This window comes from Hyaena hyaena, unplaced genomic scaffold (genome assembly GCF_003009895.1).
Source record: "Hyaena hyaena isolate Hyena2069 unplaced genomic scaffold, ASM300989v1 scaffold_278, whole genome shotgun sequence".
NCBI lineage: Eukaryota > Metazoa > Chordata > Mammalia > Carnivora > Hyaenidae > Hyaena > Hyaena hyaena.
Window position 1 is genome coordinate 162,542 of NW_024080911.1, and position 16,515 is coordinate 179,056.

At 38.8% G+C, this 16,515-nt stretch overlaps 1 protein-coding gene across 2 annotated transcripts in view; it reads left to right on the forward strand.

Moving 5' to 3' along the window:
• Positions 1-16,515, forward strand: part of PPARGC1A (PPARG coactivator 1 alpha) — a 98,447-nt gene that overhangs the window by 65,343 nt on the left and 16,589 nt on the right. Inside the window, exons 8-10 of one of the 2 annotated variants that reach the window (XM_039246054.1) lie at positions 12,951-13,866; positions 14,402-14,506; positions 14,659-14,779. In XM_039246054.1, the coding sequence (XP_039101985.1) occupies positions 12,951-13,866; positions 14,402-14,506; positions 14,659-14,779 (1,142 nt within the window). The remainder of the gene's footprint in view (positions 1-12,950; positions 13,867-14,401; positions 14,507-14,658; positions 14,780-16,515) is intronic. The other variant, XM_039246055.1, reaches the window with a different exon arrangement.

The following is a 16,515-nucleotide window of genomic DNA, read 5'->3' on the forward strand; positions in this document are numbered from 1 at the left end:
TCACAGAGCTAGAAAACAGGGAGCAAAGTTCTGAACCCTGGTTTAGCCCTTATATCAATGTTTTAATTGGAATATTTTATCACTCACCATTGTACTTAACAGTATGATGCTCTCCTATATATGTTACCATTTTTATATCATCTCAGCAAAGGAGGAAAATATGCCCATTCACCAAAACAAAATATATTCATATATTTGTAAACAAGAATGATTTTCTTCACCAATTGGACTTCTGGACTCATTTAGTCAATCTTACTTTATATACTGAAGAGAAAGAAGCCTTAAAAACTTGGAGTAACCCCTGAGTAACTTAGTAATCCAAAGACTTCCTAGGAAGACTTCTTTTTTTTTTTTTTAAATAGTTTATTGTCAGGTTGGTTTCCAAATAACACCCAGTGCTCATCCCCACAAGTGCCCTCCTCCATGCCCATTAGCCCCCTTCCCCTCCCCCCCTATCAGTTCTCCGTTTGTTCTCAGAAGACTTCTAATTTGGTTGCAAATGGTGCCTTTGTACTGAGTGCTTTATGTGTAGGTACTTGAACTACACTGGAAAGTGAACCTTAGGCTGTCTGAAGTAGAAGTTCCTTGGCTCTGGCCATTGCTGATAAGGGTAAAGGAACAGTAACTTAAACAAGATGCTTTTAACCAAAACTATAGTGTCTACGTACACCATGGTCATGATTACTAAGTTTAATTTCACACTTTGAGTTTGCTAAGTTACCTCCTTATGAAAAAGGTCTATTGCATGATTGCATGATTTGGTCAAGTAGTAGCTTAGTTAATTTCATGGTTTTTATATATACATATGCAAATATGAACATATCTTTATATGCTTAGATATATATATATACACATATACTCACTAAAAGCATACGCATTACATCATTTCTTAAGTAAATTATTATTACTTATATAAGTAACTTTTATGTGTATATATCATATTCAGAAGAGATCTTCTTATCTGACCAATAGGAATGAGTGTTTGGTGAGTCTATTGAAAAAGTTGATTAAAGTTTACAGCTTTGCCATTTTACTTTTGTTTAAATCATATAAAAAACATTCAAATATCAAATTTTCTGTATAAGAAACAGAGATGTTCGCTTTGAACTTAAATGTCCTAACTGGTAATCCATTCCACTTTCTGGCACAAACTGCACTAATACTGTAATTCATTTCTTGATTACTAAAAAAAAAAAATTTTAATGTTTTATTTCTTTTTGAGAGAGAGAGAGAGAGAGACAGTATGAGCGGGGGCGGGGGGTGGTCAGAGAGAGGAGACACAGAATCCAAAGCAGGCTCCAGGCTCTGAGCTAGCTGTCAGCACAGAGCCCGACGCGGGGCTTGAAGCCACGAACTGAGAGATCATGACCTGAGCTGAAGTCGGATGTTTAACCGACTGAGCAACCCAGTTATCCCCATTTCTTGATTTTTAAAGGAAAAGAATTAAAGATATTTGTGTCATAGTCTGAGTGCAAAATCATTCCAGATTTCTATGATTTTCATATAAATAAAAAATGATAATAATTTCCCATGTTTTTCCAGTATTTCCAATACCACCTGTCTACCACTTATTTGACAACTTTGTTTTAGTGACATATCTTTATTGGTTCTTCTTATAGAAACAATTTTTCTTGTATTTCACTCAATTTCATAATATTTTATTATCTTACATAATTCCAGTTACCACTATAATAGACATCAACTTGTTTGGGAAATACTACTGTGGATCATGATAACAACTCAGTTAAATCTATTAAATGTAAGTGTTCTGAATGTTATATTAGGCAGTTACGTTGTTTCAAAGAGGAGTGAGAAAGCTTCCACTGTGTATACCCACACCAAGGTTTCTGCTGAAACAATTTTATCATGTATTATTGTATTATGTATTGTATTATGAATAATTTAATCTTACTATAAAAATATCGAAAATATAAACTATTAGAAAACTTATTTATAATTTTAAGATGTACAATTATCTATAGTATTTTTCCCTATGGATAATTTTACACATTATATTTATACTATAGTCATTTTATATATATAATTTTGTATCCTGATTTTTCAGTTAACGTTTTAACAGGAAATTTTTGTATCACCACAGACCCTTTACTATCAGGTTTTTAGTGCATTGTATGACAACACACTAGATCAAAATTTATTTCATCTACAAAAGGTAGATAAAAATTTATTTAATCATACTCCTATTATGAATTTCAATTGTTTTAAAGAGTCACTGTTTTGAAATAGCACTGCATTAGAAATGTTTGCTCATGATTTTTTACTGAAGTATAGTCGACATACAATGTTCTATTAGTTTCAGGTATACAACCTGGTAATTCAGCACTTCAATATATTATTCAGTGCTCACCATGATAAGTGTAGTTATCATCTGTCACCATGTAAGTTTATTGCAATATTATTGATTAATTCCCTATGCTGTACTGTCCATTCTCATGACATATTTATAACTGGAAATTCATACCTCTTAATCCCCTTCACATATTTTGCCCATCCCTCGATCTCCTTCCCCTCTGGCAATCACCAGTTTGTACTCTGTATTTATGAATCTGTTTCTGTTTTTGTTGTTGTTGTTGTTGTTCGTTTATTTTGTTTTGTAGATTCCACATAAAAGTGAAATCACATGGGATTTGTCTTTTTCTGGCTTATTTCACTTAGTGCAAGACACTCTAGGTCCATTCATGCTTTCAGAAATGGCAAGATTTTATTCTTTTTTATGTCTGAGTAATATTCCATTATATATGTATATTACATTTCCTTTATTCATATATTGCTCTTATATCTTGGCTATTATAAATAATGCTGTAATAAATGTAGGGATGCATATGTCTTTACTAATTAGTGTTTTCATTTTGTTGAGCAGATACCCAACAGTGAAACTACTGGATTATATGGTATTTCTATTTTTAATTTTTTTAAAAATATTTTTTAATTTATTTCTAGGAGAGAGAGAGACAGCGTGAGCAGGGGAGGGTCAGAGAGAGAGGGAGACACAGACTCTGAAACAGGCTCCAGGCTCTGAGCTGACAGCACAGAGCCCGACGCAGGGCTCGAACCCACGAACCGCGAGATCATGACTCATGCGAAAGTCGGACGCTTAACCGACTAAGCCACCCAGGCGCCCCTCTATTTTTAATTTTTTGAGGAACCTCNCCCCCCCCCCCCCCCCGAAGTTACAAGGGTTCCTTTCTTTCAGCACCCTTACCAACTCTTGTATCTCTTGTCTTTAGATACTGGTTGTTCTCACAGGTTTAAGGCGATATCTCACTGTGGTTTTAAAGTTCATTTTCCTGATGATTTAGTGATGTTAAGCATCTTTTCATGTGTCTACTGGCCATCTGTATGTCTTCTTTGGTAAAATGTCTATTCGGGTCCTCTGACCATTTTAATTGGATTATTTGTGGGTGTTGTTAGTTAGGTTCACAAATTTAATCATGTCTCAAAAAAAATTCTTAGTAGTTTTTAATAACAAATATACATATATAATATCTTGGGATCCTCTGGTATAGGCTGTCACACTGCTTTCCAAATGGAGTGCTTTCATTTACAGCCCTGTTAGCCCTCCATGGATGTACTTGTTTTATTACATCCTTCCTGGCACTGGGTATCTTTGTTTTTGAATTGTTTTCCTCATTTATATATATGAACATATCATTTTAATTGCATTCCTTCTATTAGTGAGACTATGGTCTCACAAAAAAAAAAAAAAAAAAAAAAGCACTTCTTTTTCCTTCTAGCAAAAGTTTTAACATTTTTCTTATTGAGAGGAACCTAACTTTAAAAATTTTTATTTAGGGGCACCTGGGTGGCTCAGCTGGTTAAGCATCTGACTTGGGCTCAGGTCATAATCTCACAGTTCGTGGGTTCGAGCCCTGCGTCAGGCTCTGTGCTGACAGTTAGCTCAGAGCCTGAAGCTTGTCTTCAGATTCTGTATCTCCCTCTCTCTCTGACCCTCCCCTGCTCACATTGTCTCTATCTCTCTCTCAAAAATAAATAAAACATTTAAAAATTTTTTAAATGTATTTATCATTTCTAAAGTGTAGTAGCTCACGCTATTGAAAGACAAGCAGAGATTTATAGAAGATACTTTTTTTTTAAAACATATTTAGCATCCTTAAAAATAGACACAGTGGATTTATTCCTGTCAGTGGACCAGAATTTGTCTAACTGGTTTAAACCCTTTCTTCTTGCTGCTTTGAAAGATTATTGGGTACAATGAAAATCAGTTTACCAACATTTTTAATACCTGCTCTATACTTGCAATATGATAGGTCTTAGTGGATGCCCAGCAAGTATAAAGCCTAGAGACTGATCCATACAGTTTGACACAGTTTATGGGCCTGCTCAGTATTCTTGTGTTTAAGATATGGGCTTCTAGTCTGTTGGGGAAATAACACACATTGTACAAGTAGCATGAAGGTGAAATATTGTCTATCTTGTTTTGCTACCTTCTAAGAAAAGTGGGCCCAGAGGGTGGCTTTTAGTTTATTGAATGTGGTGGTTTTAGGTGTAAAGATGCAAATTAGAGACATGAGGTAGGGCCAAATTGCATGACATACTTCAAAGAATTTAGAGTTCTAGGAAAAGGGACTGAGGAAAAACTTGGAGCAGGCAGAGGAGGCTAGGAAGAGAAGTTTGGAACTTGACCGGAGAGGAGAGTGATATAAAGAAGAGTTTGTTGGTGTTGGTGTTGGTGTTGGTGTTGGTGTTGTTGGGGATAGAGATATTGTGGGTTTGAAGTGCTTTAAAGTATGCGATGGTTATGATCTCTATTGCCTCAAACAATCTCTAGTAAAATTTCTTGCATAGTAGTGTTTAGAGGATGTGATATACACTGATTGCATCTCAGGAGAATCACCAAAGGGAGAAAATTTATCAAGGTGACCCCTTGGCACTTTGCTTCAAGTTAAATACAATGACAGCGCAGAAGATTGAAAGGAATTACAAAGACGGTTCAAGGACCAAAGGAAGAATTAAGGTGATACCATTAGCAAAGGACCCAGGTGATCCATGGAAAGGAGTGTGGAGGGAATCCTGCTTTCTGTAGGTAAAACTGACTGGGGGAGCCTTAGGGAGAGAAATATTTGTATCAGATTTGAACTGTACAAGGGGATAAGGAAAGAAGATATTGATGGAGCAGAAGCAAGAAGGCAGGAAATCAAAGAGATGTTTTAGTAACACTGAACTTGGCATGGGCAGTGACATCAGTAAGGAACTACAAGACTGAGCATGCACTTTTCCCCCTTTATCTTTTAATTGCTAAAATGCTTTTCTCTCTCCTTAATCTTTCCTGGGTCTTAGTTTCCTTAATGTTAAAGTCATATTTATACCCCCCATCAAATTACTGTCTTAAAGGACTAAAATATAAGTTGGAAAACTAAAATTTCCAGCATGCAACCATTTTTGACACACCCAAATGGCAATTTCGTGTTCATTCAAACAGAATTTTAGAAGTTTATAAGCAGCAAAGCTCCAAATAAAAGTAATCTACTATGATTTTCTGAAAGCAGGCAGCATAGCTTAGTGCAGTTATGCAAAACCTTGGGTCTGACATTGGATAAACCCAAGTTCAAATTCTGGATCTACCATCTAGCAATATGGCCTTTGGTCACTTTAACTAACTTCGGTAAGACTCAGGATCCTAATGCACCAAATGAAGATAATACCAGCACCTGTATCTTATTGAGTCTCTCTGAGGATTGAGATAAAATGTGAACAAGGCTTACTCCAGTGCCAGCATATATAGGTATTCAATAAATATAAGATATTTACTACTAATTCTGCATTAATTTTATCTGCCAAGGTGTTTGTACCTTGTTGCTCATCTTTTCAACTTTTGATTATCTTTACCTGTTCCCTTTCATTGACCTTAATGTTGTTTTCTCTTTGGCACACTTATATATGAAGTTATATATTCTCTTTGTGGCAAAATTCCTCTAATTCTCTAATATGAAATTCAACATATACTAGTTTTGGTATGGGTATGGATTTACCAAGTCAAGGTGGAACAATCTCCTCCATGATACTCTCTCAACAGCCACTTCTATTATTCCTACACATTCTGGAGATTAGCCACTCCCTAGTAAGCATGTGATATATGCTTTTTTTTGATTCTCTGGCCGTTTCATTGTTGAGGAAAAACTTACATGTTGACACTGGCTCTGTGGTAGACCCTGGGTTCAAAGCATGTCTGTCCGACTAGAGATGATGTCTCTTTCCTGAAGCATGAGTTTTAAAGATAGTAGTCAACATCTGTTATGTGAAATAGGTTTCATTTCACTTGCCAAGTGTCATTGATTTGTATTGGCTGCCAGGAGCACGGTGTTGAGGAGGATTCCAAGGCCAAGTCTATACTCAGTGAAAATGTCATGATCAATTAGTGATGTCTGCCATTGGTGCAGAAAGGGGGTGGATAGGGTGGAAACATTCATGTTGTTGATTTGTTGATCCTTGGTCTAAAGGCTTGATCCATTTTGTCATGGCCAAGGAAATGGATCAAGCTGTTCCCCAGGACTCTCTGGTATCTCCTTTTGCTTTACTCTCACAAAATTTGGGGAAATTTTCCAAACATTTACGTACAGATGTAAAGAGTCAACAAAACTCTGAGACCTCTAGAAAAATCCCTCTGCCCCATCTGCAGAGTCTTTGGGAAACAGGAGGGATGAGACAGGAAGTTTGCTTTATTAGGTATTGCCAGCTGGTCTGACTTTGTGATTGTCCTAAACTAGCTCATTTTGGCTGATAAAAAAAACACTTCTTTTTTACAGGTGTAAAAACTAATTTGATTTCAAAATAGCTGTTAGTAAAACAAGATGAGAGGAGAGAATGATCTTTTGGAAGAAGGCATTTAAATCTATTGCATATGGAGATTTTCAGAGTGCTAGACTTTTGTTGTTTCTGAAATGGTAATGGCAAAGCAATGCCAGCTCAACTGGATGATGGTTTTAGCCATAAAGGAATTGGTTAGGGACCAAAGTGGCCGACCCCAAAATTTCATCTATATGTATGTGTATATGTATATGTAAATTGTTTTTAAAATTATTTCTGTAGAAGTAATAAAAAGCAATATAGCTATTTTATAACTAATTAGAGGGAAGGAGACGAACAAAATAATCAGCAGTAACATCACCCTAACACACGAGGTCTTAACAATATTTTCCTCCATCAGTGTTGCATTTTCCTCATGATTTTGATGATAGGGGACAAGTGATTTGGTGTCATTTATTTTTCACTATATGTTTTTCAATGGTTTAAATTGGCAATCATTCAAACTGCACTTTGGTGGTCTTGTTCTTAAAAGAACCCATTCATTAACCAATCAGTTTGTCATTTCTTCTTTTATGTAGAGTTTTATATTGTCATTTTTGGACTTCCCATTTAAAAATTCATTTTGACAGACAGAATATTGACAGAGAGCATAAATTTGCTGTACCCTTTTGGTATATACTTCTTTTGTATGTGACTTATCTTTGGGGAAATAAACCAAAGCCAAATATGAGCAGTAGTTGGTAGTTTTCAAAGGAAAACGATAGCATGAGAGAAGTGGAAAGTGATTTTGACAGATCATATAATCCTTTACTGAGCCTGAAGACTCCAAGAAAGAGAGACCCCACAAATTATCTTTATAGCCCATTCCAGTGTTTGGCAACTCTTACTGTCAGAGGTTTCCTCCATATTTCAACTCCATCCTTCATTTTCTTTTTTTTGATCTCATCCTTCTTGACGCAGCATCTGGAATGATCATTCCTTTGTTATCTTTTTGGGAGATAATACTATCCAAATTTCTTTTAAGCCAAGAATGACAAAGTGATTTCCTCTCCCACATAAGCTAGTGGGGGGAGTTGGTGATAGATGCTCACAGAAGGACAGGTTTCCCCTCACCCCCACCTTCATCCCCACTTCTGCCCCAGCTCTATGGGAAAGTGCATGGAGAACCAATTAGTATCTTTATCTTCCATGACCAAGAGTTGGAGAATTAGGCACATGTCTTAGGAATGTTCTGAAGGCTTTCTGTGAGTCCAGTTTGTTCTCTGGTAATCAGGGGTGATATAGGAAATATTGGAAAAAACAAAAAAACCAAAAAAACAGTAACAGCAGGGGCACTGGCATTCAGAGCATCCAGAGATGATGGCAGCCGAGTACTGGGCAGGGTGTGGGATGTTCCTCCATGAAAGCATTAGCACTTCTGTGCGTGGCTCCTCTGGGACTCCAGTGAGTTCTGGGAAAGTTGGAGGTGGGGGACAGCATGAGAGGAGCTCCTTTAACAAAATATTCTCACTGGCAGAGCAGTAACAGTTCATACTGAGTGTCAGCCTTTCCTATGATCTCTTGATACCCACTCCAAATTCTTAAAGGCATAAATTGTATGGGTAAGGCGAGCCACACACCTCTCTGTACTGTCCTTTTTTTTTTCTTTTTTGATAAGTCTTTAAGCAAATGAGAAACTCACCTTTCCATTGTTTTTTCTTAAAAAAAATATTTGAATTGACATGTGACATAAGAAATTTCCCACCGCCAAAAAAACTTCAAAACAAGTCACAGATACAGCATGAGGTTCTGCAAAATACTGTGCACTATTAAAAAAAAAAAAAAAAAAACTCTGCTGAAGTCATTGGGTGGATAGTGGAACACACACAAAAAAACAGAGGAGTCACCATTTATCAGAGTCATTCAATTAAACAAACACACCCAAAAGAGAACTCCTCAAAGAAAATCATTTTATAGCACATAATGAAAAACAAAACAAAACTTGTATCTGACTTTTTTTTTAATAAAAGGGCTGTTTAAAAAGATGACTGTGGAGTGTGCACCACTTCTCCCAGATTTGCTGTGCAGAAGTGCCTAAGTGTGAGTGATGTAGAGGTACTTGTTTATTATAGAACACATTTCAATGCAGTAATCATAAATATTGCTAAGGTTGTGCTCTGTTGAAATATGACCTACATACTCTTGATTGTTTGTGTTACGTGATTTGTCTGACACCCATTACATTCTGGGTAATAGCAGCCATTTGTTGCTCTGCACAGCAGGCTCTTTTGACAAAAGAAAATAGGCAGTAATAAAAAAGCTATAGTCTGAATTACATTCTGCACAGTGCTGCACTGCTGAGAGTTTGTGCAAGTGTGTTAACAATGCTCTGAACTGCCTCTTGTCAGCCTTCAGCCTGTAATGGCCATCTGTCCTCACATAAATCTGTCAAAACCTGCTAAGTTCAAGAGAGAGCATGGAATATACCTTGTACTGTCAACACCAAAATGTACACATTCCCCAGAAAATCAACACACAGGAAATAATCCAGAGGTTATGGGAGGCATTAGCCCTGTTGATTTAAGCTTGTGGGGTGAAATTGAGAGTCTGGCCATTAGAGGGAAGATGAGCAAAGGTAGTGGCATTAAGGAATCGAGTATTGACTGCCCTCCTACCACAGGGGACAGAGTTCTGGGTGGGGAAATGGGAGAAATCCAATTAGTTCAGATGCAGCAATGGGTCTCAGTCCTATCAGCAGCTTTTAAAAGTTTGACACTATTATATATATAATATATATTATATTATATTATATTATATTATATTATATTATATTATATTATATTATATATAAAATGCTTCCCACACTTTTGTTTTGCTTTGTTTTGCTTTAGGTCTCAACTATATCTGGAAATAGATTTTCAATTAGACACTGGTGGTTCCATCCTTGAGATTTCTCAATCTTGCTTGGAGGTATTCTCTGAATAAAGATATTTCCGTAAACAGTAAAAAGTTTAGGGAATTATCTGAATTGTTTTCCCTTACCCACCTACTCACTAATCCTAAAATAACTTCCACCCATGAATCAGGTATTACTGCTTTTAACAAGCAGTACCAACAGAAATGGCCACCCCTGGTATTTTCACTCATGGGGTATATTTCGTTATCTTGGAGTATTGCTGTATATCTTAGGCACATATGCAAGAACATACACTTACTTCAAGTTGTAGGGAATTACCCATTTATTAAAAGGAACCATGAAGTCCCTAAAATACCAGCATGCTGATGTATTATCCAGCACAAAGGAGAAGCCTAGTGAATGTCTGCTCTATCCCCATAGGTTCCCCAATATGTGAAGAAGGTAAAAGGCTTTGTTTTTAACTCAAAAAACAACAGCAGCAAAAATAAACAAACAAACAAACAATGAAGAAACTACAATCAGGTGATCGCCACACCAAAGAGCAACCTGAGAATCAGTTATTTCAGCAATAATGAGCTTAGGTACTGGGACAAGGGTTTCAAACGTTCAAGACTAAAAAGAATTTCTATATTTAAAATCCCTAGATAGCTGAGCTATTTTTAGAACTAGTCTATCTTTAATAGTGGCCTAATTTGGTGTTTCTGAAGTTTAGGGTTTCTTTTTATAAGTCTAGAATGTCAGTCAAAATACATATACCTGAGATCAAGGCATTGTGCTACTTACACATGACGGGACAGAGATTCTCCATATGTGGTCCATGAACCACCTCATTAAAAACGTCTGACCAGCTTCCCAAGTTATTCTTGGGCCACTGAAATACAAGACCCACCACTAAAGGAGAATCTAGAAAAATTAAACAACAACAACAAAAAAAAGAACAAGAATTTTTGCAAAAATAAGCCCAAGCGACATTCCACTGAGAGCATATAATCTATTTGGAGAGACAAGATAAACTATACATTCAAAAAGAGATGAGCAAGAATATAGAGCATTATCTGATAAGTATCAAACGAGTGATCCCGGCAATAAATTATTAGGAACGTAACAACTCTGTAATTTGGGAACCATGAGAAGATTTATGGAATTGGATTTTAGGATGTCGAATGTCATTTCCACCATTCAAAGGCTATGTCATTTGGAATATTTGATTTTTATTTGCTGAGCAAATAGAGATTATTCATCATTATTTCTTTGGGCATCTTAGCCTCCTGTGAGAAATATCTGAGAATTTGTCATTTATTTGGAGGAACATTAGGATCTTAACATTTATTGTAGTGGTAGCTGAAGGTAGCATGTGGTAGAAATGAGTGTTAGGAATGGGGCAATGCAAAAGATAAAGGAAACAAGGGGAAAAAGAAAGAGAAAGAGAGAAAGATTGATTACATAAGAATCTCTTGGAGTAGTAAAGGGCATTCTTGTCCATGAAAGAGGGGACAAAATGGAATGTGCCTCAGTGACACGGAGGTTTCATTCAATAATATGTCACCTCCTTATTATCTTTAAATGAAGAGTGTGGAAGGTGTATGGGGGTGCCTGTTAATCAAGGGAGCTTTTCTGGGACTCCAATGAGTCCCTTCTCTTTGTGTTTGTATTTCCCTGTCTTTCTGAATTTTTCTGGGTTGGATTTCCAAAGTCAAATTGCTTTTTATTTTTGTAGCTTTCTCCGCTCATTTAAGGAGTGTTAGCCATGCAAAATAAAATTGCCAAATGTTGGTGTAAAGTATTTTATTATAGAGGAAATATTAATATTAATTTCCTCCATCTTTTTATTGCAAAGTAGGAAAAAGAGGCAGTATCTTCCTGTTTATACCAAAATTGCATGTGGCTTTCTGTGACCTACTTGGTCGTGTGTGTGTGTGTGTGTGTGTGTGTGTGTGTGTGTGTGTATTTTTCCATTTCTCCAGAAAGGTAAGATTTTTGTGCCATCTCCTTGAAATGTGCAGTTGCCTTAAGTCTAACCCCAGGCTTGTTAGCAGATTTGAAGTTCTTTTCTTCTGAACAGCGTTCACTCATCCTCCTAAATAGAAAATGTATTGTAAACTTCAATGTTTCCTTGTAAGCATAAAGTCATTTGAACCCTAGTCTGCCCTTCTTCAAAGTTCCGTGGACTCTGGAGCCATTTCCCAATTATCCTTCCTCGGTGTGAAGGGATGAGTAGAACTTTCTCAGGGGTGAAACATAGTAGAGGCAACTACAGTTCACAGGCTCTCCCACCATGGCGTCTGATGGAATTTTCTGCTCTTCTGTAGGAAAGGATGAAAGGCACCAACCAATGGGGTGTCTCTCATCACCCTCTATTTACTTTTTTATTTTTTTAAATTAGTTGGTTGCCGGAGTTTGGATCCGTTTCAAAGCTTCAGCCTCCTAACCCGCCCCGATGTGCTCTAAATAAAATGGTCCACTGGCACTGCAGGATTTAGGGTTCCTGTTCATTTAGGTTTCTGTTGCAGAACCATATTTTAGACAGAATGTATTAGTTATGCTTACAAGAAAGTATTATACCTACATTAGCCATGGTTTACTAAGTTAATGAACTGTGGAGACAAAGAATCATTGCCATCAAGTTGCACAGTTGTCTGGTTCCCTGCTTTCGTCTGTTGTGTTTTACAGCACTTCCTTTGAGATTGTCTGTTTCCTTCCCACCCTGCCCCACATTTGCTGTCATCCCATCTTTTTGTTTTTGTTTTGTTTTTAAGTTGCCTAGTTTTGGGGCTCCTTGGGTAGTTATCCTTGATTGGAGAAAATTTTCTGAGCCACTTGTATGCTGCGCAGCGTTCCTTGCAGACAAATGCTACCAAAGCTATTCTGTGATTCCCCTGGGCTGCGCTGTGTTAATTTTCCATAAGGCAGACACACAATGCCCTTGGAAATGTGAGCTTTGGTAATGCCTGGTGCCCCGTGGAGGCCGGTAGTGAGGCATTCGTGTTTCCTGGGCAGCCAGGTCTGTTAGCATTGGCGTTTAAAATACAAAATCTCATGGATTTCACTGCCGCCTGACAGTAGTGAGATCCATCTTTTCTGGGTGACAGAGGCTTAGAGGGAGAGAGGCACTTTTTCAGGTCTCGTCATGAATTTCCTTTACCTTCTTTCTCGCCATTGTCTGAGGTCCTGGAGAAGTTAGGAGAACCTGTCCTGGCATTTAACAACATTATCTCCATCTCTTGTCTCTCTCCCCACCGCCTCCTTCTTTTCCCCTTTTTTCCCTTAGGCCTAACTCCACCCACTACGCCTCCTCACAAAGCCAACCAAGATAACCCTTTCAGGACTTCTCTGAAGCTGAAGTCCTCTTGCAAGACTGTGGGACCTCCTCCATCAAAGAAGCCCAGGTACAGTGAGCCTCCTGGCACCCAAGGCAATAACTCCACCAAGAAGGGGCCCGAGCAATCTGAGTTGTACGCACAGCTCAGCAAGACCTCTGTGCTCACCAGTGGACACGAGGAAAGGAAGGCCAAGCGGCCCAGTCTACGGCTGTTTGGTGATCATGACTATTGTCAGTCAATTAATTCCAAAACGGAAATACTCATTAATATATCACAGGAGCTCCAAGACTCTAGACAACTAGAATATAAAGATGCCCCCTCCGATTGGCAGGGGCAGATTTGTTCTTCCACAGATTCAGACCAGTGCTACCTGAGAGAGACTCCGGAGGTGGGCAAGCAGGTCTCTCCTGGCAGCACCAGAAAACAGCTCCAAGACCAGGAAATTCGAGCCGAGCTGAACAAGCACTTCGGTCATCCCAGTCAAGCTGTTTTTGACGACGAAGCAGACAAGACCAGTGAACTGAGGGACAGTGATTTCAGTAATGAACAATTCTCCAAACTACCTATGTTTATAAATTCAGGACTAGCCATGGATGGCCTGTTTGATGACAGCGAAGATGAAAGTGATAAACTGAACTACCCTTGGGATGGCACGCAATCCTATTCATTGTTCGATGTGTCGCCTTCTTGCTCTTCTTTTAACTCTCCAAGTAGAGATTCCGTGTCACCACCCAAATCCTTATTTTCTCAAAGACCCCAAAGGATGCACTCTCGTTCAAGGTCCTTTTCTCGACACAGGTCGTGTTCTCGATCACCATATTCCAGGTCAAGATCAAGGTCCCCAGGCAGTAGATCCTCTTCAAGGTAAACTTTGTCATCACCTACCCCAGACCATAAGGTCAAAAAAAAAAAAAAAAAAAAAAAAGCACTCAAAACCCACAGGCAGCCCAGCCCCTCACCACAGCATTCTCAGGGCTTCTGGAACTAACAAGGATGTCATTACAGAGACATTCCTCCTCGTCTTCTCTTAAATCTGTCAGCCTTGAACACCGTGCCTTGAGCCAGTCAGATCACAGAGAGCAATTTGTAAGAAACTTGCTCATTTAATTTTTCCATTTCCTGGAGAGCTGCCCTGTGCTGGGATAGTTGAGATCCATGCGAGATAAAGCTGACATTGTACCAGACTGGCACTCTGCGTTAGCATCAGGAAGAGAGGCTGGGAGAGAACACATCACTCCCCAGAGTGACTATACCATCAAACCATCACCAGGAAATCTCACAGTAGCTAGGAAGAAGCCACTTTCTGTCATATGGTGTTCCAGGGATACTCAGTCGTGCCAATAAACCAGGGTTAAATGGCAGTTGCAAATACCCTTTCTGTTTTTCCTCTCACTCCCAGATCTTGCTACTACTATGAGTCAAGCCACTGCAGACACCGTGCGCACCGAAATTCTCCTCTGTGCGCAAGATCGCGTTCCAGGTCGCCCTACAGCCGTAGGCCCAGGTAAGGGCACCTGTGTCATTTTCCTTCTGCTCCTCTCACCACCTCCTCTAGATGACATGATGGTAGCTCAAACCCTGCCCCCACCCCCTCATGATTTGTTTTGCTTGTGTAAATGGAGGCGGTTGACTTAATGATGAAGTTATGTTTCTCAGGTATGACAGCTACGAGGAATATCAGCACGAAAGGCTGAAGAGGGAAGAATACCGCAAAGAGTATGAGAAGCGGGAGTCTGAAAGGGCCAAACAAAGGGAGAGGCAGAGGCAGAAGGCAATTGTAAGCAGCTGGGAGCTCACTTTCATTTTAAAGGAGGGTTTTTTCCCCTCCCCTTCTCTTCCCTTCTCTTCCCTTCCTTTCCCTTCTCTTCCCTTCCCTTCCCATCCCTCCCATTCCTTCCCTTTCCTTTCTTTTCACCTTTTTTCTGTAGATTAGAAAATAAACTAAAGCTGAGGCTTTGCTAGAATATGCAATATTCAGCCTGTTGACTTTGAAACAGTGGTGGGTCCCCAATCCATCTTGACGTGAATTATTGGGAAACAAAATGGCAAATGAGTATATGTTCTTATTCAGACTTCACATTCCTCATTCATCTTGAAGCTCAGTACTGTTTTCTACTTTGGTTTTCCAAAATGGAGGAAGCAAGGATTTATTCAGTCAAATATTGTTTCCATAGGGTTAGATGATGAGTTTTTCTTACTGTTCTCTGCTGCTTTTTTGTCTGAGTGGAAGATGAGGTGGTGCCCGTGTTTGGTTTTAGTTTTTGTCTTCTTGGCAGGTGTTAGAATTGGATTGTGCAGGAAGGGACAGGGTTCAAGTTAGATTTAAAGAAGACAGTAGGGGCGCCTGGGTGGCTTAGTCGGTTGAGCATCCGACTTTCGCTTAGGTCATGATCTCGCGGTTAGTGGGTTCGAGCCTCGTGTTGGGCTCTGTGCTGACTGCCAGCTCAGAGCCTGGAGCCTGTTTCAGTCTGTGACTCTCTCTCTCTCTGACCCTCCCCTGCTCAAGCTGTCTCTCTCTCTCTCTCTCCTAGAAATAAATAAAACACTAAAAAAAAAAAAAAACTTTAAAAGAAGATAGTAGATGAAGATTTGCTAAAAAGTCATCATTTCTTACTTGTGCTGGGTCAACATCTAACTGGGTAGTTGACACATTTACATTTCTTATGAACTACTTTGCAGTAACCCATTATGCATTTTGTCACCACTTACTGCAGGGTATTGCATTTCGTTGACATACAGACATTACTCACACTTTGATATAAAGATCCAGGCTACGTTGAACTTGTTTGTTCTCTGCAGGTCACTACTTCTCAGCACCTACTCACAAATAGGTGGATTTTACCCCAACTCCCTCCTATTGCTTATCAACCTAGAACTTGGAAGGCAAAAGCCAGTCACTCCAGTTGTCAGTCTCACCCATGGCAGACATTCCTAATCGATTACGGAACTCTTCCCACTGAGTCCGCAGGGAAACTTTGGGTCTCTCCCAACTCAGTGCTTCAGGGAGCCTTGAGTAATCAATCAGAAGGCCACTGTGACTGCCTATCTGTGCTAGTAGCTCCTAAAAGTCATTCAGTTAGATCAGCTTTTCACAGATCTTGCAAATAAGGTAACCAGGGTTTAAGGAAATGACTTTCAACTGTAAAGGTGAGATTTATATTGTACCTCTAAGAAAATCTACAACCATCAACAAAATCTTGAAAAGCCTACATAAAAGATCGGACTAATGGAGTCAAAATCAAGCACTGGCCAACAGTTATCAACCAGAGGGAAAAGGTTAACTGAGAGGCTTGTTAATAGCAGGCACTCGAGGAAAAAGAAGGGAGAAGTAATTGAATACTTAGGCTAAAGGTCTAGAGTGTTTGCTGTCATTTAACTTTGAATCTACCTAAGACTGAATCAAAAGTCTTGTGCAAATTACACTTTTCCTCATTTTTCTCAACTTTCAAATGAGCTGTGATATTAAGAGCTGCCAGAGTGTCATTAGTTAACACTTAAAGAAGACTAATGACA